Source organism: Muntiacus reevesi, chromosome 2 (genome assembly GCF_963930625.1).
Source record: "Muntiacus reevesi chromosome 2, mMunRee1.1, whole genome shotgun sequence".
NCBI lineage: Eukaryota > Metazoa > Chordata > Mammalia > Artiodactyla > Cervidae > Muntiacus > Muntiacus reevesi.
In genome coordinates this window covers 228,859,892-228,887,383 of record NC_089250.1, presented here as the reverse complement: position 1 = coordinate 228,887,383, position 27,492 = coordinate 228,859,892, and the positions used below count along the sequence as shown (strand labels likewise).

General features: G+C 35.7%; 1 protein-coding gene across 1 annotated transcript in view; it reads left to right on the top strand.

Annotated features, from left to right (window-relative positions):
• The window catches only part of ITFG1 (integrin alpha FG-GAP repeat containing 1), a 294,435-nt gene extending 279,575 nt beyond the window's left edge, over window positions 1-14,860 (top strand). Inside the window, exons 15-18 of the mRNA XM_065925272.1 lie at window positions 6,522-6,646; window positions 7,208-7,290; window positions 11,641-11,758; window positions 14,464-14,860. Of these exons, the coding sequence (XP_065781344.1) occupies window positions 6,522-6,646; window positions 7,208-7,290; window positions 11,641-11,758; window positions 14,464-14,523 (386 nt within the window). The 3' untranslated portion in view covers window positions 14,524-14,860. The remainder of the gene's footprint in view (window positions 1-6,521; window positions 6,647-7,207; window positions 7,291-11,640; window positions 11,759-14,463) is intronic.
• Window positions 14,861-27,492: the final 12,632 nt, after the last annotated feature.

The window sequence follows — 27,492 nt, the reverse complement described above, 5'->3', positions numbered from 1 at the left end:
ACAGGGGCACTGTCAACATCAGTCCTGGGAGGCACATGTTGGCATAAGTCCTCTTGGAGGTTGCCATTAGCCCTACAATAGAGCCTGTAGACTCCAGGACTGGGTCTTCTCTGGCCAAACAACTAACAAGGAGGGAGCACAGCCCCACCCATCAGCAGGCAGTTGGATTAAAGATTTACTGAGCATGGCCTTGTCCACCAGTTCAGTTTAGTTGCTTAGTCGTGTCCAGCTCTTTGCAACCCCATGGACTGCAGCATGCCAGGCCTCCCTGTCCATCACCAACTCCCAGAGTTTACTCAAACTCATGTCCATTGAGTCAGTGATGCCATCCAACCATCTTATCATCTGTGCTCCCCTTCTCCTCCTCCCTTCAATCTTTCCCAGCATCAGGATCTTTTCAAATGAGTTGGTCCACCAGAGCAAGACCCAGTTTTCCCCACTTCCCATCAGGAAGCTTGCACATGCCCCTTATCCTAATCCATCAGAAGGTAGACAGAAGAAGCAAAAACTACAGTCCCACAGCCTCCAGAATGAAAACCATAATCACAGAAAACTAACCAAAAGGATCACATGGATCACAGACATGTATACTCAATGAAGCTATGAGTCATGTCATGCCGGGCAACTCAAGATGGAGAGTCATGGAGAGTTCTGACAAATCATGGTCTGCTGGATAAGGGAAATGTCAAACCACTCCAGTATTCTTACCTCAAGAACCCTCATGAACAATACGAAAAGGCAAAAAAGCATGAAACAGGAAGATGAGACCCCCTCCCCTAGTTGGTAGCTGTCCAGTATAATACTGGAGAAGTGTGAAGAAATAGCTCCAGGAAGAATGAAGAGGCTGAGCCAAAGCAGAAATGGCACTCAGTCTAGTCAAGGCTATGGTTTTTCCAGTGGTCATGTATGGATGTGAGAGTTGGACTGTGAAGAAAGCTGAGCACCGAAGAATTGATGCTTTTGAACTGTGGTGTTGGAAAAGACTCTTGAGAGTCCCTTGGACTGCAAGGAGATCCAACCAGTCCATCCTAAAGGAGATCAGTTCTGGGTGTTCATTGGAAGGACTCATGCTGAAGCTGAAACTCCAATACTTTGGCCACGTCATGCAAAGAGTTGACTCATTGGAAAAGACCCTGATGCTGGGAGGGATTGGGGGCAGGAGGAGAAGGGGCCGACAGAGGATGAGATGGCTGGATGGCATCACCAACTCGATGGACATGAGTTTGAGTCAACTCCGGGAGTTGGTAATGGACAGGGAGGCCTGGCGTGCTGCGATTCATGGGGTCACAAAGAGTTGGACACGACTGAACGACTGAACTGAACTGAACTGAACTGTGGATGTATCTGGTGGTGAAAGTAAAGTATAATGCTGTAAAGAACAATATTGCATAGGATTTCAGTGTTCCAATAATCTTTCTCTCCGCGTATCTATTTTTAAAGAATTTTAATAACATGAGAATATTTATGAAATAACATTGAGTGAAGAGCAGTAATACTAAAGTGTGTTAATGTGTTTACTTGTTCATGCACATGCCTAGGCAGAAAATTACATGATTAAAAGTATGCTAAAATTTTTTAAAAGTATGCTAAAGTATAACTATGTCTTCATTTTGAGATTTTTTTATAATTTATTTTCATTATTCTTTTTAATAGTTTTTAAGTTTTCTTGTGAAATATACAGTTTTATTTGGAATTTATGTTCTATGATCTTCCTGACAGAGTATTGATAAATGTTTTTATTGGGTTCTTTTCAGTGAGGTAGTTACAGAGAAATTGTTTATAAGTCTAGTTTGATGTCTATTAAGTCAGTCTGTGCTAAGTATAATGAAACATGTATATATTTAACATTTACTTTAACAGTGTTTACTATACTTGAGGCACTCTTTTAAGCATTATCATTCAATCAGCAAAGTCTACAAGGTAAAGTAGTTCCATACCCCTTGCAATTAACTATATTGCTTTATAGTTTTACATACATAAACTTTATTAAGTTATCCCTAAATTCACTACTCCTTTTCATTATACCTTTCTCTTACTAACATAAGAACTATATAAAAAATAAGGTATATATACTTTCCAATGATTTCATATTTCTGGGTAACATTAGTAGACGTTTAGCAGAGTCCATAGCATATTATAGTATTTAGATATTAAGTAACCCTGTCATTTAAATAGTTTGTTTAATTATGTTGAAAATACCTAGCAAGTAAATAGCAGTCTTTAAAAGTGAGCTATAATAGGAGAGATTGATTTTTGGAATGCCAGTGTAAGGACTTCATGAACCTGCTGTCCCCTCCCCCCACCAATAAGCAAATAAACAAAAAATGCTGGCTAAATAACTAATATTAACTATTTTAGAACTCTGGAAGTTAACCAAAGCCACAGAATGTTCCAAGCATTGTCTGTCCAGGAGGAACTCCTGATCCTTAAGACAGCAGGGTCTGGAGCATTTCAGCTTGGGACTATTTCCCTCCCACCTCCCCTGTCTACTGAATGGTGCAGCAGCCATAAACAGCTAGTAGCCTCACAGCCAGTGGACAAGACTGACCTTTGGAGCCCCATTAAAATTCTCATCCCTATAACGCTGTCAGTATTTGTCTAAACTAGCAACTCCTTAGGAAATCTCCACTCTCAGAATGTTGGGGCTATCTGATTTAACTTGCGTTCAAACTAGCAGGGGAAATAAAAAGCCCAATCCCTCCAAGACATTACCAAAAACAACAGTGTGCTGGCAGAATCCCAGGTGTAGTGAACAAAAGCCTGGCCAAAACATAAAAGGAAGTCCCAAGGCACTCGACAACCATAGGCAACCATAGGCAACTTTGAAATGCTGGAACATCTTCTTGGACATCTAAGAACATGCCTAGAAGGGAAAATACCTCATTCAAATACATAGCTTGATTATGCTACCTTGAGGCACTGCTCAAGCAAGAAATGAAAACCAAGGCTACCTTGTAAAAACACATACACATTAAAAAAAAAAAAAAATGCAGACAACAGAAAATGTGCACAGTAATGTTAGACTTAGTTAACAGAACCTATAAATTGGCTATTAAAAACATGTTCAAAGACCTAAAGGAAACTAGGATTAAAAAACCTAAAGTAAGCATGACAACTGTGTCTCACTTAAAGAAAATACAAAGAAGAAGTAATGATCATTTGAAAAAGTCAAATAGAAACTCTAGAGTTAAAAAACACAATAGCTGAATCAAAATTTTCTGTAGAGTGCTCAACAACAGATTTGAGCTGGAAAATGAATTGTTGTTCAGTCGCTAAGTTGTGTCCAACTGTTTGTGACCTCATGAACTGCAACACACCAGGCTTACTTATCCTTCACTATCTCCCAGAGTTTGCTCAAACTCAAGTCCATTGAGTTGGTGATGCCATCCAGCCATCTTATCCTTTGTCACCCCCTTCTCCTCCTGTCCTCAGTCTTTCCCAGCATCAGGGTCTTTTCCAATGAATCAGCTCTTTGCGTCAAGTGACCAAAGTATCGGAACTTGAACTTCAGCAACAGTCCTTCCAGTGAATATTCAGTTCACTGGTTTCATCTCCTTGCAGTCCAACGACTCTCAAGAGTCTTCCCCAGCACCACAATTCAAAAGCACCAATTCTTCAGCATTCAGCGTTATTTATGGTCCAATTCTCATATCTGTACAAGACTACTAGAAAAATCATAGCTTTGACTATATGCACCTTTGACTGTATGCATCACTATATGCAAAGTGATGTCTCTGCTTTTTAATACACTAGTTAGATTTGTCATAGCTTTCCTTCCAAGAAGCAAACGTCTTTTTAGCAAACCTGAATATAGGTCAATTGCAAGTTTACAGAAAGAAAAAAAGAAAAAAAAATCTCAGAACCTGTGAAACCACCATCAAACATACCAATGTATGATAAAGCAAGTCTTAAAAGAAAAAGAGAGAAAAATGAAAGTGATAGTCACTCAGATGTATCCAACTCTTTGCAACCCCATAAGCTGTAGCCCACCAGGCTCCTCTGTCCATGGGATTTCCCAGGCAAGAATACTGGAGTGGGTTGCCATGCCCTTCTCCAGAGGATCTTCCCTCCCCAGGGATCAAACCCAGATCTCCTGCATTGCAGGCAGATTCTTTACCATCTGAGGCACCAGGGAAGCCCAAAATAGAGAAAGGGGCAGAATAAATATCTGAATAAGTAATGGCTAAAACCATCCAAATATGATGAAAAACACTAATCTGCACATATGAGAAACTCAACAAACTCCAAGTAACTCAAAGAGTCAGCACTGAGACACATAAACTATCAAAAATAGAGACAAAAAGAGACTGCATAGCAGCAAGAAGGATGCAGTTAGTTACATGTAAGGGAGCCTCAACAAGATTAACAGCTGACTTCTCATCAGAAACCACAGAGGGGAGAAGGGGATGATACATTCAAAGTGCTGAAAGGAAAAAAAAAAGTGTCAATCAAGAATTCTGTGGGATTGGCCAAAAAGTTCATTTGGGTTTTTCCATAAAAGCAGAGAAACCCAAATGAACTTTTTGACCAACCCCATATATGTTCCAAAGCTATCCTTCAAAAATGAAGAATTTTAGATACACCTAGATAAAAATAGAATTCATCACTAACAGGCCACTCCTCTAAAATATTAAAGGGAGCCTTTAAGCCTGACTGAGAGGACAACTAGACACTAACTTGAATCCACACAAATGAGTAAAAAGCACCTGGTAAGACTATAGAGAAGTATAAAATATGGTTTATGTATTTGTGTTAAATAGTACCTCTTATTTCCTAGGTGATTTACAAGACAACTGCATAAAGTAATGATAGATTTGTGTTGATAGGCTGAATATATAAAAACATAATTTGTATAATAACAACACAAAAGGGTAGGAACTTTGGAACAAAGTTGTTGTTATGTGCTAGGTATTAAGTTATTTTGTTAAGTTAATATGCTAGTTGCAGTCCCCAGGGTAACCACTAAGAAAACAGCTCAGAAAATATATAATAAAAGAAACTACAGAATTAAAATGCTGTAACAGAAAACAAAAGAAAGCAGCAATGGAGAAATAGAAAAATTAAAAAGACATACAGAAAACCAGCAGCAAATAGCAGACAAAAGTCCTACCTTATCAATAATTACATTGAATGTAAATGGAATAAATACTCCTATCAAAAGCAGAGATTGGCAGAAGATATTAAAATATAACTCAACTAGGTGCTACCTGCAAGAAAAACACTTTAGATTTAAAGATATTAATAAGTTGAAAGTTTTAAAAAATGGGATAAATTGTACCATACAAAGAGTAACCAAAAGAGAGTTGAGTTTCTCTAGTTGCAGACTTGCCCCCTCTCACTGAAACTAGAGAAAGCCCATGCACAGTAAAGACCCATTAAATAACCCATTTAAAAAATATATCTGGAAATGAAACAACACACTCCTAAAAACCCAGTGCAGAAGAAATCACAATAGATACTAGAAAATAGGTGAATGAAAAAAAACAAAAAAAAAACAACATACCAAAATAAATGGGATGCAGTTAAAGCAGTTCTTAGAGGAAAATTTGTTATAAATACCTAGAACAGTCTGAAATCAATAACCTAACCATCTATTTCAAGAAACTATAAAAAGAACAGCAAATTAAGCCCAAAGGAAACAGAAGACAGGATATAATGAGAGAAAATATGTAGGGGATTGAGAATCAAGAGAAAACCCAGTTGAACCAAAAGTTGGGTTTTTCAAAGAGTAACAAAATAGACATACCTTTAGCTAGACCATTCAAGAAAAAGACTCAAATTACTAAAATCAAGAATGAAAGAAGAGACAACTAAAAACTTTGAGACCTAAAAAGGAAGCTACAAAAATGGCCAATAAGCACGTGAAAAGAAAACAACATTAGTTATTAGGTAAATGCAAATGAAAGCCACAATGATATACCACTTCATAACCACTAGAATGGCTGTGATCAGAAAGATAAAGTGTTGATAAGAATATGGAAAAACTGGAACCCTCATATATTATTCTTGGAACTGTGGAATGATACAGCCATTTTGGAAAACATAAGTTGACACAAAAGCTTGTATGTGAATGTTCACAGCAGCATTGTTCATCAAGAGCACACATTACGTGATTGCATTTATATGGATCTCCAGGATAGGCAAATCTACTGATATAAAAAAGTAGATTAATGGTTACCTGCATCTGGAAGAGCAAGGGTTAGAAACAGAATTAACTGCTAATGGGTATGACGTTTCTTTTTGGGGTGATGAAAACGTTATAAAATTTGATTGAAGATACTCAGAATCACTCAATTTATACTTTAAATGGGTGATGTTTATGAAGTGTGAATTACTTCTCAATAAAACTGTTATCTTTAAAAAGCGAATTATTAATATTATGAACCAGGCATTTCATTTCACGTTTTTATCCTTAAAGATAGGTTATAGAAACCTAAATTTTTAACATTTTATAATTTTAATATTTCATAAGAACAGTGTCTCCAAAGATGTTCTTTTTTCTTTTTTAAAAATAAATTTAGCTGGACAACTTAGCCAGTCAGCGCATTTAGCTCTCCAACTGCCATATAATGTACTTGGCTTAGGTCGAAGTGCCAATTTTCTTGATCATCTTTATGTTGGTATTCCACGTCCATCTGGAGAGAAGGTGAGTAAAAATTTACAAGTAATCTGTTTTTTAATATTTACTATTCAAATATTTGAATTTAAATATTTTCATCTCCTTTAAAGAATTTTAAAAGTTCACTGGTAGTGACTGATCTAAGCTTATCTTACATACAGAACATTATAATTTGAAAATATACCTTAAGACTTCCTACCCGTCTTCTTCCCTGCTTTTTCTCATCATTTTCACCATCTAACATACCAAATATTTTTGATTACTGTCAGACTCCACCTCAACTTGAATTTTAGTTCCAAAGCAGCATTTGTACTTAACACTTTGAACAGTGCCTGCTACATAAGAGTGTTCAATAAATACTTGTTGAATTAATGTATCCATAAGACAGAAATATAATCCTTCCCTGAAAAGATGAAGAAATTTTTGCAAATAGGAACCCTATTTGGAACCTTACATATATAAATTTAGCTTAATCCCATATGTAGAATTTCAATTTATCAAAAAATGCTTAAGCTTTTTCCTTATTTAGAATAATCATGTTTTTAAAGTGTACTGAATGTTAAATGCTCTTAAATGTTCTTTTTCTAGTCTGTACGAAAACAAGAATGGACTGCAATCATTCCAAATTCTCAGCTAATTGTCATTCCATATCCTCCCAATGTTCCTCGAAGGTAATGCCCTTGCTTGAATTGAATTTGGTAAAAATACTGTCAACTCTGAATCATAGATACATCTTTTTAAAGCTCTATTTCTGTCGTGTTCCTATGAGTGTCATCACTTAGTTTGCTTACAGCAGACTTTAAATGGCTAAACATACCTACATATAAGATACCTGATATTTTCCACAAAGAACAAATTAAACCTTATTAGAAAAACAGCAGGTTAACTAGGGATTTATACATGTTCTGATTAAATAAGCTGGTCTTCAGTTATTAAATAAGCTGGTCTGATGCAAAGAGCTGACTCATTTGAAAAGACTTTAATGCTGGGAAAGATTGAAGGCAGGAGAAGGGGACGACAGAGGATGAGATGGTTGGATGGCATCACCAACTCAATGGGCATGAGTTTGAGTAAACTCTGGGAGTTGGTGATGGACAGGGAGACCTGGCGTGCTGCAGTCCGTGGGGTCACAAAGAGTCGGACACGACTGAGTGACTGAACTGAACTGAACTCAGTTTACTGGCCATAAATTCTAAAATTTCAGGCTGCTGAACTTCACAAGAAATGATCGTTTTAGCAAATGCTTTTGAGAAGTGGTTTGTGTCCCACAGTGGTTAGGCAGAAATTTTGAAGTTCAACACACTCAGGCAAGAAACTCAAATCCACTGCTAGCTGATTAAAACAAGAAGCTAGTCCTTCCTGTTGTCTCTGGAGAACTGTACAGTCCATGGAATTCTCCAGTCCAGGATACTGGAGTGGGTAGCCTTTCCTTCTCCAGGAATGTTTCCAACCCAGGGATCGAACCCAGGTCCATTGCAGGCAGATTCTTTACCAGCTGAGCCACAAGGGAAGCCCTTCTGCACTGTAGAATGGGAAGTAAAATACCTGCCTTACAAGGATGAGGATGGAATGTGCTTAACACAGTACCCAGCAGATACTGTTTTCAGTGAATGATAAGTATTTTTAACCTTACTAGCAAAACATATTCCTTTTATAATGTAGCATTTAACTCTAAATCTTTATCTGTTCATTTTTCTTTAAATTATTAGGTTGATTCCATTATTTCAAAAAGTAGGTGATGAAGGTATTCATTAACATTTAAATTTCATTGGGAAAAATATAACTTGTTCTTAAGGCTATTCTAATGTCAATATGAAAAAATAACCTATGAATTTTAACTAGTGGGTTATTATATTTCTTCTCAAAATACAGGCTACACTGTTGTCTTCTTCCAGTTTTATTGAGATACAGTTGACATACAGCACTATGTAAGTTTAAGGTATACAGCATCATGATTTGACTTAGTTACATCATGAAATGATTATCACAATAAGTTTAATGAACATCCATTATCTCACATAGGTACAAAGTTACAGAAACAGAAAAAATATTTTTCTTGTGATAAGAACTCTTAGGATTTACTTTTAACAAATTTCATATATAACATGTGGCAGAGTTAATTCTATTTATTATGTTGTACATTACATTCCTAGTATTTATTTATCTTATAACTGGAAGTTTGTAGTTTTTAACTGCCTTCATCCAATTCCCTCCCCTTACACCTCCCATCCCTGGTAACCACAAATCTGAGCTTTTTCTATGATTTTTTAAAAAATAATATAACTGACCTACAACAGTATGTTAGTTCCAGTTACACAGTATGTTGTTGTTGTTTAGTAACTAAGTCATGTCTGACTCTTTGTGACCCCATGGACTGCAGCATGCCAGGCTTCCCTGTCTTTTACCATCTCCCAGAGTTTGCTCAGACTCATGTCCATTGAGTCAGTGATGCCATCCAACCATCTCATCCTCTGTCTCCCTCTTCTCCTCCTGCCCTCAAATCTTTCCCGGCATCAGAGTCTTTTCCAGTGAATCGGCTCTTCATATCAGGTGGCCAAAGTACTGGACCTTCAGCTTCAGCATCAATCCTTCCAATGAATGTTCAGGGTTCATTTCCCTTAGTATTGACTGGTTTGATCTCCTTGCTGTCCAAGGGATCCTCAAGAAGCTTCTCCAGCACCACAGTTTGAAAGCACCAGTTCTTCCACACTCAAAATACAGAATACACAATACAGTGATTCGATGTTTCTGTACATTTCTAAATGATCACCACGGTCAAGTCTGATTACAGTTTGTCATCAAAGACATTACATAACCATTGACTATATTCCCCACATTGTACATTTCATATCCATGATTCATTTACATTGCAACTGGAAGTTTGTACTTCTCAGTCAACCTCACTCATTTCTCTCCTTCCCTCTTCCCTTCCTCTCCCCTCTGGCAAACACTTATTTTTTCTCCGTAACTCTGTTTTGTTATGTTTGTTCATTTGTCTTTGTTTTTTAAATTCCATATAAATGAAATCATACAGTATTTGTCTTTCTCTTTTTTCACTTAGCATAATACCCTCTAGGTCTATCCGTGTTGTCACAAATGGCAAGATTTCATTCTATTTTATGGCTAAGAAATATTCCATTGTGTGTATGTATATATGTATAAATGTGTGTATGTGGAAAGAGAGTGAGGACTCACATTCTTCTTTATTCCTTCATCTACTGATGGATACTTAGGTTGTTTTCACTATCCTGACTATTATACATAATGCTACAGTGAACATAGGGTTGCATGTATTTTTTCTAATTAAGGTTTTCATTTTCTTTGGATAAATACCCAGGAGTAGAACCAAACTACTTAAGAAAACAACTCTGTTACAGCATTATGTTTGAAATAAGATAACATTAATAACACCAGTTATGGTCTGAGTTCAGACCTTTTTAATAAGTCTATTAAAATTTTGAAATTTATAACAAAATGAATTACACAAAAAACTATATGAATTATAGTACTTCTATATCATGTAATATCATGACATAGAACAGTCTCTTAAAAAGAGTGGTAAGGTAAAAGACAATAAATAGAAAATGCACTTAAAATATATATAATAAGCAGTGATTTGTGATTTTAGAAGATATCTATGCAAATATGTTTATATATATATAGATATATAAGAAACTGAGAAGAATGACTGCTTCTGAGTAAGAAACTGAGTATTGGCCTTTTGTTTAGTATTTTTTATTACCAAAATTTCTTTATTCATTTTTAATCTAATTTTAAATTAGAATCACCCAAAAAATCTCATGAAAGGACTTTTTCTTAAGTATGAAGTAAGGCACTGAGAATAGCCAACCTCAACTAATTAACAGTTTTAAGGTTTTCTTCCTCTGAGTTTCTGGGGAATTCTGTTAAAGCCTTTCTTCCATAAGCTCAACATTTTTCATGTTTTTCTTGCTCTTTCTGAAAAACAAATGTTCTTTTCAAATTTATGTACATAATAAAAACTAAATTGATTTTAGTTTGAGGTATACTTTGAGATTTATTGACTAGAAACTAACTTATGGATCAGTAAATTTTAATTATCCGCAAATAAGTCAATCACTGCTTGTAATTTATCAGAATAATTCTTACCTTTATTAAAATTTAAAATGAAAATATATCCATTATTTTCAGAGAAAACAAAAAGTTCTTTACCTATAACCACCTGCAGTGTTGGTGATATGGACTTCAGTTTTAGGTTTTTCACAGTTTTCAAAGGTTTTGAGGGTTTTATGTGGACTGTTTTAGAAGAAAAAGCTAGTTATATTATTTATGCTGTTTGTATATTGCCATTGAGGGACTAAAGTCATTTTGTAGGAAGTCTCACAGTGCCATTGTAATGTTGTATACCTTCCAGCATGACACTTGGCCCAAGTCCCTCTCTACACCCGCTTGGACATCTGGTTACTTTGCTTAGTCATAATAAACATGTGAGCAGGGGTCAAAAAGTAAGATATAGAAATCTTATCAAAATCATGTGACAGTTTAGCCTTAAAGTTCAGGATTTCAGATTCAGAAAGTCAAACAAGACGTAAAAAGGATGTCTAAAATTGCCCCAAGTGCCCTGAATAAGTTTGTCGTAGTGGTGGTGGTGGCTGTTCAGTCACTGAGTCGTATCCGACTCTGCAACTCCATGAACTGTATGCAGCACGCCAGGCTTCCCTGTCCTTCACTATCTTCTGGAGTTTGCTCAAGAATAATCCTTATAGGAGCAAGGAAAAGTATCAAAGCATATCAGTCAAAAATTCTTTTCTGTTTCATTTCTCGAAGTAAAATCTGAACTCTGCTGGTTTGTCAATATTCTTAACCCTATATAATTTTAATTGCTTTTGTTTTACTTGTAATGAATTGGATATAGGTGGAAGAATTAATGAATGACTGAACTGATTATTAATTAATAAGAACTTTTGCTTTTTGGTCACAATAGAATTTTGTTATTTTTAAGTTAAAATGTGTAATTTCAAATCTTCTCTTTTCATCTACAGCTGGAGTGCCAAACTCTATCTTACACCAAGTAACATCGTTCTACTTACTGCTATAGCTCTCATTGGTGTCTGTGTTTTCATCTTGGCAATAATTGGCATTTTGCATTGGCAGGAAAAGGTTTGTTCACTTAAATGAAACTTTGATTAATTTATAATAGTAATATGTTGCTTTATTAACATTTTTTAAATTAAAAAACTATATCTTCAACTTTTTCACATGACTTAAGATTTTCTGATTTTTCAAGTTCTGTTCATATATCATTTTATTGATGATAATTTCTTTCATCTCCTTAAGTTACTAATGTCTCAATGACTCCTACAAATCAAAGAAACTATGTATTTTTAAATTTCGATACTACACAAAAGTAATAAATACCCTCAAATCAACAGGTATATCAAAAAGCTTAATTAGAAGTGATTTCATAATGACCTTAAAAATAATAATCATTTCTTAAATGACCCTGTGTTCACTATTTACTATTAATAATAAAGCCATGAGCTTTTTTCCCTGGGAATAATAGCTATCTCTTTATAAAAAATTAGAGCAGAGAGAGTTTAAGTGGGAAGTAACAAAGTGATAAACATCCTTTCCATCTATTAATAGCAGGTATTCTTTGCATTAAACAAGACTGATTTCTGTTCTATAACACCATAAATAATAATTAAAAACAAAACTCCAAAAGTATATTTTATATAATATTAATGAGGAGAAACAAAAGGCTTTCACATAAATTTATTAGTAGTTTAGATATAAAGGAAAAAAGCTAATTTCTATTTGTATATGAAATATATTCATTACACAACTAGGAGGTTCCAAAAATGTTCTCCAAAAAGGGCTTCTTTGTCACAAAAATGTCTTCCTTTTTTGCGCCTATTCCCTTTAGATTGTGATATTTATAATGATCATTAAAATTACCATCTGTTCTATGTTACCAGTTTTAACTATGAAAGAGAATATGTTATTGTTCTAGGTTCATAGGTTTGTCTGTCAAAAAAATCACTCCTTCCATATAAAAAATGATAAAAAAGTTACATATTCAGTTGATTTTAAAACTTCAACTTAAGATCATGGCAGAAACCAACATAACACTGTAAAGCAATTATCCTCCAATTAAAATATTTAAAAAAGAAGAGTTAAGATAGAGATGACCCTATTTACTTTCATCTGAAGTTTCAGAACATAGTATGAAATATTGTATAGCTCTAGACCTATGAAGGAAAAGAAATTAATTTTATTAATTTTACAGTAAGTCTGATTACAGTATAAGCAGACTCACAATGATGATACAGTGCTAAAAACTGAAGTTTTAAATATAAGGATGGATCAAAATACATATTTGTAAACTGCCTCCTCCTGTGGTACTGTGGTTCTGGACCACTTCTCTTTCACCTATTGGCTGTTCTTTCTGCCACAGTGTCTGCCGTATGCCCTCTTCTTGATACACATTCCCCTGCCACTTTTAGTTCAGTTCAGTTCAGTCACTCAGTGGTGTCCGACTCTATGCAATCCCATGAACCGCAGCACGCCAGGCCTCCCTTGTCCATCACCAACTCCCAGAGTCCACCCAAACCCATGTCCATTGAGTCGGTGATGCCATCCCGCCATCTCATCCTCTGTTGTCCCCTTCTCTTCCTGCCGTCAATCTTTCCCAGCCTTCATCTCTCTCTAAAGCTCCCTCCTTCAAACTGTCGCCATGACACTTCTGCCCAGATCAATTACAAGCAACTTAAAACTAGTTTCTTTCTTACTCATTACAGGATTTACCAGTTGCCCTCCTGTATGTGCCTTCATACAATCTCTGAAGCTGACTCCACTTCTGAATTTCTTACATCAGTACTTTTAGTTCAACTCCTTGCTATATCCTCCCTGTCCTCCCAAATTCCATTCTCTCCCCTCCACTCCATTTATCACATTGCTGCCAGATTACTCATCTTTTAGTCTTAATCATGTCACTCCTCTGCTCAAAAACCTTTGGTGCCTACTCCCTGCCTAAAATGTGTAACCCCATTAGCCTAGCCTTCATGGTACAGTCTTCCTTGTGATTCCACCATATACTTTTCCAACCTTTCTCTTACCAGTTGCTTCCATGTTTCCCATGCTCCTGCCAGACTTCCCAGGATTGTTCCTGCTCTTCCCCAGTCTTATAGTGAATGTCCCTCTTAATTTCCATAAATGCTCTCTTTCAAAGCTTTCCCTTTCATCAGGCCAACCAAAAGTAATCTCTCAGAATTTTGGTAACATTTTATCCTGAAATAGAGTTATTTAGTATGTTTTCAATATGTTTTTCATTCTAGGCTTTAGTAAGTTCCATGATACAAAACTGAGGAGTTTTCTAATCCCTCAAAATTCCAAGCACATGGGACTTAACCTAGTGGTTGAGTAGTTAAGGATCCATTCTTCCACTGCAGGGGCACAAGTTCCATCCCTAGTCAAGGAACCAGTATCCCAATGCAAAATCAATAGGTTAACCCCAAAATAATTAATGCACTTTAATATAATTAGATTCGGCAGTATTAAGAACAGGAAAAATGTAAGAGTTGATTCCATTCTTACAAAATCTAATGTTTACTCCTACTTTCAAATAATATATAACAAACTAAGCTTTAAGGAACATTTCTTGTTAGTTTTTTAAATTCAATTTAAGAGATCATTAATTATAGAGTAGCTACGGTAAACTATAAAAATATTTCATAAGATTATTGCATAATAAAATCACACCTATTAATTGCTGAGGGCTTTTTTAATTAACCACTTCATATTTCAGAAAGTCTTTGTTTGACATTTTCTTTTCATTTATAAACCAGTCTAAAATTCTTTTTCAGAAAGCAGATGATAGAGAAAAACGACAAGAAGCTCATCGATTTCATTTTGATGCTATGTGACTTGCCTTTAATATTGCATAATGGAACAGCTATTCACTTGATAAACTGAAATGCTAAACCTGGCTTATAGAAGAAAATAGGAGATTTTGAATATTACTTATAAACGATACATCCCTTGGTAATTATTGGAAAATGTTCAAATAAATATGGTCTGAATGTGTTACAAGGTCTTTTTTTAAAAGTACTTTGTATACAATAGTTTTGGTTCTTTTTTCAGTTGTACTGTACATTTTTTTCCCTTTGTGGAATGTGTTGCATGTACTCAGGTGTTTATGTATTTATAATCTTATTAGAATAATGATGATGGAAAAAGACATGTAAATAAAAATTATTTAAATGAGCAAGGTTTTTTGTGTTCCACTTGAATCAATCTCGCTTCTTAGTCTAACAATGCAAATTATACTTCTGTGACTGTATCATAGGTAAAGTTCTTAACCATTCACCCTCATGATAGTAGGTGAGGGGTCTTTCACTGACGTCATACAATATAGTGATTGGGTACTCTGGCTTTGGAACCACAGTCAGACTTGCTTTAAACTCTTGGTTACACCATTTACAAGCTGTTTGTTGAACGTGGCTAACTGCTTAAGCCTCAGTTTTCTTGTTTATAAACAGAGCTAATACTATTACACAGTTGAGTTATAATATACATTAAATGGGATAATGTATACAAAGTACATAGCTTGGTGCCTAACACAGAGTAAGGTTTCAATACGTGGTAGTTGTCGTTACAATTATTCTTAAATCATTTTTTACAAACTTCTGCAACGAATTATCAAAATATATAGACTTCATAGGATTTTCTTTTCAGGCATGTGGAAATCATAGTCTTAGGAAAGCCTAAATTCTTCATGGTTGACACCCTATATAAAGGTTTATTATTTTCTTATATTAACTAAAAATTATAATACCCTTCAAGAATTAATGTGCCCCGATAATTTTCATTTGAACACAGATCCTTATCACGTGGTAGTAAAAAGCACTTGATTTCTTGAAACATCTGGGAATGCAAATCTTCAATCACATTTCTATTCTCAAATGCTTGTAAGAGTCTGTAATTTACATTCAGACTTCAATGCAAATTTTTGTGAACTTCATCAAAAAGTTACATCTAAGTTTATGTCAGTGCTAATAACTTCCTAACATGCAAACGAACATATGATGGATATAAAACATAAAAACTTGTTTGAAAATAATTTTGTTCTTTGTGTTATTTTTTTTTCTTACAGTTCACTGAGAATGGTGTATATATAAGTGGTTTACTTTATGTACCTCAGCATGTCTTTATGTACCTAAGTCGTCTTAATAAATATTCTGTATTGAAACAAAGTATTTTGGGGAATGTGTAAATAATTACTTTGGCCCATGATAAGCCTTAGAGGTTATGAGGTCCACGTGCCTAACAGGGCTAGACAGACATCTCCCAACTATAATACCCAGTTAAATTCACTAAACATTCATCAGCCTACAACACTGTGCCAGGCTCTGTTTTACACTGTCCTTAAAGACAAGTAGGTTTAGTATCTATCATGAGATACAGCATGAGTTTTAAAACTCATTGTAGTCAGAGTCTATGAGGAATAGTGTTACAGGCAAATGAAATATCAATGACAAAAATATAATCAGTGACTATGTTTCTGTATCTTGATACTAACCTTCAATGCAACATCAGTGTCACTAATTAAGGGACAGCAAGTAAATGTTTCACAATGTTCAGAATCAAATACAGTTGACCCTTGAGCAAAATGGGTTTGAATGCACAAGTCCTCTTAAAAGTGGGTTTTTCAGTACTTAGGTACTACAGTAGTACACAATTGGTTGAATCTGCAGATGCAGAATCTCAGATACAGAAATCCAACAAGAAAGTTATACTTGGGTATTTGCATAGAAGGTCAGCACATGCGCTGTTCAAGAGTGTAGTGGAAAGAGCACAAGACTTTGAGGTCTAACTAATCAGGATTCAGAGCCTAACTCCCATTTTGTGACTTTCAGTCAGTCACTTTACCTCTTTGAGCTCTGGTTTCTTACTCTATAAAACAAGGATATTGATTGATGCCTACCCTAAAAAAACTATTTTGAGTTTTAAGTAGCAATATGTGCACAGAAGATACTTGAAAAGTGCTGGTTCTTTTCTTCTCTCCCACTTCCCATTGCAGAGACAAACAATAACTTAACATTTGACTCTCTTCCACTAACCTATACTTAAATAATCCTCCTCCTTTGGGGAACTAGGAGCAATCAAGACTTAATAACCATTTGAAGATAACAATCACATGCAAACTTTTTTTTTACTGTGCTTCAGTTTACTGCATTTCACAAATATTTTGTTGTTTTAAAATTTGAATGTTTGTGGCAACCCTGCATTGAGTAGGTCTACTGGTGCCATTTTCCAACAGCATTTACTCACTTGATGTCTCTGTGTCACATTTTGCTAATTCTTGCAATATTGAAAATTTTTAAATTATTATAGTGACTTGTGATCAGTGATTTTTTTACATTACTATTATAACTAGGGTTTGTTTTTTGTATTCTTAAGGTATGTACATTGTCTTTATTTTTCTTTTTTTTCTTTTTTTATTTTTTTGCCACACTATGGGGTATGTGGGATCTTAGTTCCCTGACCAGGGGTCCAACCCTCATCCCCTGCATTGGAAACATGGAGTCTTAACCACTGTGAAGTCCCTAGGATGTACAGTATCTTTAAAAAGACATAATGCTATTACATAATGCTATACTGTATAGACTACAATATAGTGTAAACAATGAGAAACCAAAAAAGTTCATGAGACTTGCTTTACCATGATATTCTCTTTATTGGGGGGGTCTGGAACCAAACCCATAATATCTCCAAGACATACCTATACTTGCAAATACAATAAATACATTGTTGTTAACACACCATTTATCTGGACTAACTCGTTATACTTCTCCATCTACCAGCCAAAAAAAACTATTTTCAGAAACTTAATTCTCAAAATAGTTTCTCCAAGAAGGCCTCAGGATTAAAGGTAATAACTTATGAACATACTTTTTATACTCTTCCTACTCTTGATAAGGTAGGAAGCCATTACAACTATATATACCTAGAGATTCACCCTCAGATTAAGTATCCATAAATCTGTGATGTGCATCTCTACTAAAGACAGTGGTTACTAAAATATCAAAGGTAAAAATTAATTGGCATCAAAGATACAGCTTTTTCAAGCAAAGAAATCCTATAGCAAAATGTTTCAAGATAGAGGAAAAGTAAATTCACTAAGGATACTAGATTATTTTAGAAAAAAAAATTTTACATATTACTAAAAATAAGATCACCAAGGTAAATTAAGAGATTTATACAAAAGTCCATTGAATTCATATAGTAATTGCAAAAGAATGAGTTTTATTCCATGTTTCAATTTTTTTTCCTTTTGTTCTTTAGGAGATCTCAAAGAAAGAATAAGTCAGGAAATATTAATTTTTACAAATAGCTAGAACTGACTACTCCAAACTCAAAAACTTGAAATGTGTCCAAAAGACCCTGATTACTGAGGCTTAAGTTATGATTGTTGTTCAGTTGCTAAGTCCTGTCCGATTCTTTGTGACCTCATGGACTGCAGCATGCCAGTCTCCGCTGTCCCCTACTGTCTCCTGGAGATTGCTCAAATTCATGTGCATGGAGTCAGTGATGCTATCTAACCATCTCATCCTCCGCCACCCCTTCTCCTTTTGCCTTCAATCTTTCCCAGCAGCAGGGTTTTTTCTGAGTTGGCTCTTCACATTGGTGGCCAAAATATTGGAGCTTCAGCATCAGTCCTTCCAATGAATATTCAGGGTTAACTTCCTTTAGGATTCACTGGTTTGATCTCCTTGCAGTTCAAGGGACTCGCAAGAGACTTCTCCAGCACCAAAATTGGAAAACATCAATTCTTTGGCACTCAGCCTTCTTTATGGTCCAACTCTCACATCCATATATGACTACTGGGAAAACCATAGGTCTGACTCTACAAACTGTGAGCAAAGTGATGTCTCTGCTTTTTAATACACAGTCTAGGTTTGTCACAGCTTTCCTTCTAAGGAGCAACTATCTTCTAATTTCATGGCTATCTTCACCATCTGCAGTTTTTCTGCAGCCTACGAAGATAAAATCTATCACAACTTCCACTTTTTCCCCCATCTATTTGCCATGAAGTGATGGGACCGGATGCCATGATCTTAGTTTTTGTAATGTTGAGTTTTAAGCCAGCTTTTTCACTCTCCTCTCTCATCCTCATCAAGAGGCTCTTTAGTTCCTCTTCCCTTTCTGCCATTATAGTGGTATCATTTGCATATCTGAGGTTGTTGATTATCTCCCAGCAGCCTTGATTCCAGCTTGTGATTCACCCAACTTGGCATTTTGCATAATATACCCTGCACAGAAGTTAAATAAGCAGGGTGACAACATACAGTACTCCTTTCCCAATTTTGAACCAGTCAGTTGTTCCATGTCCAGTTCTAACTGTTGATTCTTGACTCACATACAGATTTCTCAGGAGACAGGTAAGGTGATCTGGTACTCCCATCTCTTGACGAATTTTCCACAGTTTGTTGTGATCCACACAGCCAAAAACTTTCACATGATCAATGAAGTAGAAGTAAATTTTTTTCTGGAATTCCCTCCCTTAGCAATTTGATCTTTGTGCCTCTGCCTCTTAAAAGCCAGTTTGCACACCTGGAAGTTATCTTGGTTCATGAACTGCTGGAGCCTAGGTTGAAGGACTTTGAGCATAACCTTGCTAGCATGTGAAATGAGAGCAACTGTACACTAGTTTGAACATTCTTTGGCATTGCCCTTCTTTGGGATTAGAATAAAAACTGACCTTTTCCAGTCCTATGGCCACTGTTGGTTGTTCCAAATATGCTGACATATTGAGTGTAGGATTTTAACAGGATCATCTTTTAGGGTTTTAAATAGGATTTTAAATAAGCTAAGATACTTAGGGGTAACTCCTTAGTATAATAATGAGCTAAAGAACTTTCCTGGCAGGTCAATGGTAGAGAATCTGCCTGCCAATGCAGGGGGTACGTGTTCAGTCCCTGGTCGGGGAAGATCCCACATGCTGCAAAGCAGCTAAGCCTGTGGGCCACAACTATTGAGCCTGTGAGCTACAGACCAGGAGCCACAATTACTGATACCAACATGCTCTAGGGCCGTGTTTCCCAATGGGAAGCCTAAGCACTGCAACTAGAGATTAGGCCCTACTCACCACAACTAGAGAAAAGCCCGGGCAGCAATGAAGACCTAGCACAGTCAAAAATAGTGAATTAAAGTTAACTAGCCCTTGTGATGACTTGCAGCCTACTTTGCATCACCTAGCCAGTTATTTTAAAAGACTAATAAAACAGATAATAGATTTGGAGTGGTCTTGGTCAACACTTGTACTGAAGAAAGGAAGGAAGCAAGACTGGGTCGAGGTAGAAATCAAGTTGTGATGCATTCTCAGTGAAATGCCTCATACCGTGCTACAGTGAGTCTTGAGATAGGATGACCTCCTCTATTTCCTAACCTGTCCTAAGTTAGGGTAAGAAGGCTGGGCCTTTATACCCCCACATTCATCAGTTATTGGCTACAGGCTGTCCCAAGAGCCTCTGTCAAGGAAAACAAAGCAGGAAGGAATAACTAACATCAGAAATGATAAAGAAGATATAACTATAAAGTACATATTAAAAATAGGAAGAGGTTAAGAACAATTTTATACCAATGAATTTGAAAGTTAACAAAACAGACCAATTCCTATGAAAACATCAGTAAAACATATTCAAACAGAAAGTCTGATTACTTCTCTGGTAGGTGCTATGATATCCAGATCCTCCTTCAAAAATAAAGGATTTATTATCCTAATTTCTGAGAGTACCTTCAACACATGGCTGTCAGCCCCTTTGGGGCACTGCATTTGCTAGAGAGTAGACTCAACTAAGATCCCTCCTCTCTTCTTGACACAGAAATCCTAAATATGTATAAAATAAACATATAAAGCAAAACAGACATGTAAGAAGAAAGAGACACCCCCCAATTTAGGTTGGAAATGTCAATTCTCTTCTATAGTGAGTAACAGAAAATGTAGGCAGAAAATCAGAAAATTTAGAGATGACCTGAAAAGCATTACCAACCAAGTTAACCTAATGAAGTAGAAAACACTTCAACAAGAGCAGAACACAGAGTTGCCGTACATGCACGCGGAACATTCGCTGAAAGAGATACTAACCTGGGCTATCCAAGAAACTGCCCCAAACGCAAAAGGGCAGAAATTGTACAGAAGATCCTCAGACTAAAACTGAACTAAATTAAAGAGATACCTGGAAAACACTCAAATAGTAGAAATTAATGCACTTTAAAATAACCATGGGATTAATGAAGTCTTAAAGGAAAATTTTTTAAGTTTTTAACCAAATAAAAACACAACATAACAAAATTTGTAGGAGACAGAAAAGGCAGAGCTTAAAGGGAAATGTATAGCATTAAATGCATATATTAACAAAGAAAAAAGATCTAAAATCAGTAACCTAAGCTTCCACCTTAACTAGAAAAAAAAAAAAAGATTAGATCTAAAGCAAACAGAATATAGAAGGAAATTATTAAAGCAGAAATCAATAAAAAGATGGTTCTTTGACAACATCAACAATACTGATATACCTCAAACCAGGGGGAAAAAGGAATAGACATAAATAACCAATATAATGAACGAAATGGAAGATATCACTCCTGATCCCACTGACAATAAAGGCATAATTTTTTTAAAATATGAGGAATTATCTATGCCCATGAATTCAATAAATTAGATTAAATGGACCAGTTCCTTAAAAGATTTGTTGTTGTTCAGTCACAAGTCATGACTGACTCGTTGTGACCCCACAGATTATAGCATGCCAGGCTCCTCTGTCTTCTCCTACCTCCCAGAGTTTGCTCAAATTCATGTCCAGAGTGTTGGTGATGCTATCTAACCATCACTTCTCTGCTGCACCTTTCTCCTTTTGCCTTCAATCTTTCCCAGTATCAGGCTCTTTCCCAGTGAATTGGCTCTTTGCATCAAGTGGCCAAAGTACTGAAGCTTCCGCTTCAGCAACAGTCCTTCCAATGAATATTCAGGGCTGATTTCCTTGAGGATTGACTGGCTTGATCTCGATTTCCTTGAGGATTGACTGGCTTGATCTCCTTAAAGTCTAAGGGACCCTCAAGAGTCTTCTCCAACACCACAATTGGAAAGCATCAATTCTTCGATACTCAGTCTTTTTTATGGTCCAATTCTCACATCCGTATATGACTACTGGAAAAATCATAGCTTTGACTATATGGACCTTTGTTCACAAAGTGATGTATCTGATTTTAATATACTGTCTAGGTTTGTCATAGCTTTCCTTGAATAAGCAGCTTTTAATTTCATGGCTGCAGTCACCATCCACAGTGACTCTGGAGCCCAAGAAAAGAAAATCCTTCACTGCTTCCAATTTTTCCCGTTCTATTTGCCATGAGGTGATGGGACCGGATGCCATGATCTTAGTTTTCTGAATGTTGAGTTTCAAGTCAGTTTTTTCACTCTTCTCTTTTACCCTCATCAGGGGGCTTTTTAGTTCTTCACTTTCTGCCATTAAAAGATACAAACCACCAAAAGAGACATAATCAGAAATCAATAAACACTATATCTATTTTTTAAAGTTAAACCTTCATATTAAAAACAAACCTTCCACCAAAGAAAACTAAATGGAGCAGATGGTTTCACTGGCAAATTTTACAAACATCTAAGAAATAATACCTATTTTACCCAGTATCTTGAAGAAAAAGAAGAGGAAGGAATATTTCATAACTCTTTTTAAAAGGTCAATATTTCCCTAATGCTAAAACCAGACAAAGACATTGTAAGAAAATGAAACTACAGGCCAATATCCCTCATAACACAGATATAAAAATTCTCAACAAAACAGTAGACAATTTTGTGCACAAATATATAAAAAAGATAATATATCATTACCAAGTGTTTTTCATCCCAGAATGCAAAACTAGTTCACTATCTGAAGGGGAAGAAAGCAATATAATTTACCATACTATTAAGTCAGAAAAACCATTTTATCCTCTCAATAGACACAGAAAGATAATTTGACAAAATCTAACATTCACTGTCAATTTTTTTAAAAAAACTAAGTAAACTATGAATAGAACCTCCTTAACCTATTAAAGGGCATTAATTTAAAAAAAAAGAAAAAAAAACTACAGCTAACACATACTCAATAGTGGGAGACTGAATGCTTTCCCTCTAAGATTAGGTACAAGGTAAGGATGTCCTCTCCCACTGATAATTTTTAACATAATACAGAAAATCTTTTTTTTACATCTGTTTTAATATAAGATCTTTTAAATTTTTTTAATTGAAATACAGTTGATTTACCATACTGTACTGGAAACCGTAATTAAAGTAATAAGCCAAGAAAAGAAAAGAAAAGGCATACAGACTGGAAAGGAAGAAATAAAACAGTCCCAATTAGCAGATGACATAGTAGTCTAGAAAATCTATACACACACACACAATCTCCTAGAACTAAGTGAATTCAGCAAGTTCAGCAGGATACGAGGTCAACACAAAAAATCAATCATATTCCTATATAAATGCAATGAGCAACTGGAAATTGAAATTCTTTTAAATATCAATTAAAATAGATCCCCAAAATGAAATTCTTAGGTATAAAAACAACAAAGCATGCACAGGATCTATATGCTGAAAACTATGAAAGAGCAATAGAAGAAATATAGGAAGACATAAAAGATATTGTGTTCATAGACTGGAAGATCCAACCTAGGAAAGATGTCAACACTCCCCAAAGTGACCTATAGATTTAACAATATCCCTATCAAAACTCCAACAGTATTTTTTGAACATAGATAAGATGATTATAAAATTTATAAGAAAGAGTAAAGGAACTAGAATAGTTTCAAATAATTTTGGAAGAGATGGCAAAGTTGAAGGTCAAACTCCTGATTTTAAGACTTATAATAAAGCTATAATAATCAGGATAATGTGGCACTTGCAAAAAGACAGACACACAGATCAATGGAACAAAAGAGAAAGTCCAAAAATAAACCCACACAAATATAGCTGTTTGATATTTGAGAAAAGTTTAAAAGTGATTCAGTGGAAGGTGGTCTTTGAAATAAACAGTACTGTTAGAATATTTGGTCATCCATATGCAAAGAAAAAAAAGAACCTTGACCTAAACCTCACACCTCATGCAATAATTAACTCAAAATGGATCATAACCTTAAATGCAAAAGATAAAACTATCAAACTTTTAGAAGAAAACATATAACAATACATTCATGAACTGCAGTAAGCAAAGAGTTCTTAGAAATAAGACCAATAGTATGATCCATAAAAGAAAACAGTCTAAATTTAAAATCATTTTCTTTGCCAAAAACACTTTCAAGAGAATGAATAGACAAGCTACATATGCAACGGAAATATTTGCAAATCATATATTCAATAACAGACATATCCAGAATGTATAAAATGTAAAAGAACTCTCAAAACTAAGCAATAACCCAATTTAAAAGTGAGAAAGAACTTGGACACTGCCCCCAAAAAAAGATATATGAATAGCAACTAAGCTCATGAAAAGATACTCAACATCATTTGCCATTAGGGAAATGAACATTAAGACCATGGAAAGATACCACTACATGCCTATTACTGTACCAAGAGACTTGCTTTTGTTTCAGTTTTAGTAAACAGGGTTAAACATAAAGTAAACAGATCTTTCAAAATGAGATTCTGGCTTTTAAGAAAAAGATACATGTATGTTAACAATGTTATTCTAAAATATATAATTACAATCTAAGTTTCTCAAGTAAATGGATGACCAGAAATCTTCCCGATAAAGTTGAAATACTTAAGCACTGGTAGAAGATAACATTTCTTAAAATTTCTCTTGCTTTGCAATTATACTAGGCAGAAATTTGAAAACAGATTTAGGTGACATCATTACCAAATGACCCGGTTTTGACTCCCTGCAGACAAGCCTTCTTCAATAACATTGGCACAGGGACAATTCTAGTTTATGAGTGTATGGACCGAACTGCATTTCCCCCCACCCAAATCTATATGCTGAAGCTCTAATCCAAAATGTGATTATATTTGGAGATAGGGCCTTTAAGAATGTAATTAAAGTTAAAAGAGGTTATAAGAGTAGGATCTCAATATAATCTGACTGATATTCTTATAAGAAGAGGAAAAGACATGAGTTTGTGGCTATGTGAAAACATAGCAAGAAGTCTGCAGTCTGCAAGCCAGGAAGACAGGTCCCACCAGAAACCAATCCTACTGGTACCCTAATATTGGACTTCTAGCCTTCAGAACTGTGAGAAAATAAATTTCCATTGTGTAGATCACCCAGTCTATGACATGTAGTTATGACAACCCAAGCCAACTAATTCAATAAACTAAAAAAAATCTTCCTCTTTCCCTTCCTTTAAAAACCCCACTGAAATCTTCATATACTGAACTCTTCATACAATGAGATTCTATATAATTTTGCTTTTCATTAAATTTCATCATTGAAGTTATATATGCACATTGTAAGAAAAACAGTATAAGACACACCCTCCCTTTTTTTTTTTTTTCTACAAATAGATTTTCTATGTATTAGTTTGGTTATGTGTCAGTTCCTATATCTTTGTTAGTTATGGTATATCTCTGCATTAGTCTGCTCAGACTGCCATAACAAAATGTCATACATTAAGTGACTGAACCAACATTTATCTTCTCACAGTTCTGGAGGCTGGAACCCCTGATTAAGGCTCCAGCCAATTTGGTTTCTGGTAAGAGGGCTTGCAGGCTGCTGTCTTCTCATCAGGTCTTCACCTGGCACTTCCTCCATGCCTGCGCTCTCTGCTGTTTCTTCTTCTAAGACACTAATCCCGTCGGGTCAGGGTCTCACCCTTATGACTTCATTTAACCTTAGAGGCCTCATCTCCAATACAGGCACACTAGGGGTTCAAACCACAACACATGTATTTTGAGGGAAACATTCAGTTCATAACAATCTCTAAATGGTTATGAACCATTTATTAACCATCTCTAAACCTGCCTTTCTAGGCTATCATTTAATAAAATGTAAGAGCTCCCAAACTCCAGCAAAAGAGAGAGACAATAAAAATCTGTTTGGTACATAAACACGGAGATAAAATGCAGTATTTTTAAAGTAAGTCAGTGCTCCACAAAGCCATTCAAGTGCTACAGAAGACTTGGTCAGAGAAAACAAAATGTAAATCACAAGAATGATCTTGAGGAGTTTCAGAGGCTAGATCTATGCGTGAAAGATCAGGCAAAGAGCAATGACAGCAGAGTTCTCAATCACCTGGGCACTGGAGGTAATCTGGGAACAGATTGGGTGCTACTGGGTGGTCTTCCAGGGAAATAATGTTTCAAAAACAGAACTCCCCAGCTGAGAGAGATGCAAACTGCTTTCCTTTTGATTTAGTCAACATATGGTCACACAGTAATCTCAGCTATGATCTGTGCTTTACCACACTCCATGGAAGATCTACTGTAGACAATTACATCCAAAAAATAGGTGTCTTAACAGGTAGCCACAAAATGAACATTCCCAAACCACTCCTTGGGAATCTACTCCCCAGTGAACATACTATAGAAAAGACTTCTTAGGTTTCACCAAAATGTTACTACCAGTAAGAGGTACTAGACTAAATGAAACAGTACTGTGTATATACTTTGTTTTAACTACAGTTGTTAACTACAGTTGTTTTACTCTGTCCCATTTTATCTTCAACTCAACTGCCAGATTTATCTTTCCAGAACTCCACTGCTCCACTATTAGAAATTGCCCCTCTGGCCTCCTGAGTTAGATATAAACTCCTTCACCTAGCAATTAAGCAAAATCCCCATAGACAAACCCACCATATTCAACTTCATCTTCACTCCCAATCACCACATTTGCCCCCCAAAAGATGCTTGCTGCTGCTCCTTGCCTGATGTGAAAGCTCTTCTACCATCTCTCCTCTCCACTTGGTATCCACAGACTTGTCATTCTTCGTGTGTCACCTCCTTCACGAAGCATTCTCTGATGACATCATACACACATGGATTCTTCCTTCAGCCAATAATTATGCATTAAGAACCATTATTCCAAGGACTTCCCTGGTGGTCTTGTGGTTAAGAATCTGCCTTTATTGGCAGAGGTCCCAGGTTTTTGATTCCCATTTAGGGAACAGGGGAACTAAGATCCCACATGATGAGGGGTAAGGAAGGCTGTGAGCCACAACTACTGAGCCCTTGCAATGCAAGGAAGACTCAGTGAAGCCAAAGAAAAATAAAAGTACATTAAAAAAAAAAAAAAAGAACGATTATTCCAGAAGCTGAGAGGGCTCCTTCCTCCTAATTCTTTCTGTCCACCACTGTCTGTGACTTAGATTTAATAATCTTAATACTGTCCTAGTCTCTCAATGAGTCACTTTATTCTATCAGTGGAAAAGTCTCCTAAAATGCTTTATTACTAGTTGGTTCTTGCATGCAGCATTAATTTAACTGTTGGTAAGTTGTCCTTAGGAAGCCAAATATACACATCATGTATCTTTCATGGCACATGGTGAAAGGCTACCTTAATATTAACTGATGTTAAATATGCTTTCACTTGTAGACTTTGTTAATACCTTCTGAGGGACAGAAGGAAAAAGAGTTTCAGTTGCCACAATTTGTCCTTAACTTTAACTTGTTAGACAAATATTTATGGAGTTCCTATGTGTCAGATACAGGTATAAATATTCTTTTACTCTAGGGCCTTAATCATGGGTGTTTCCCCGGCACATATCACAAGCAACTTGTTTTAATCGTGTTGTAAATGAGACTCAGGTGATGAACAAACAAACAAGTAGTAGATGGGCAGGGTAATTTCAAAGCATGATAATCACTACGGAGAAAACAAAACGGAATTAACACCACATACTAC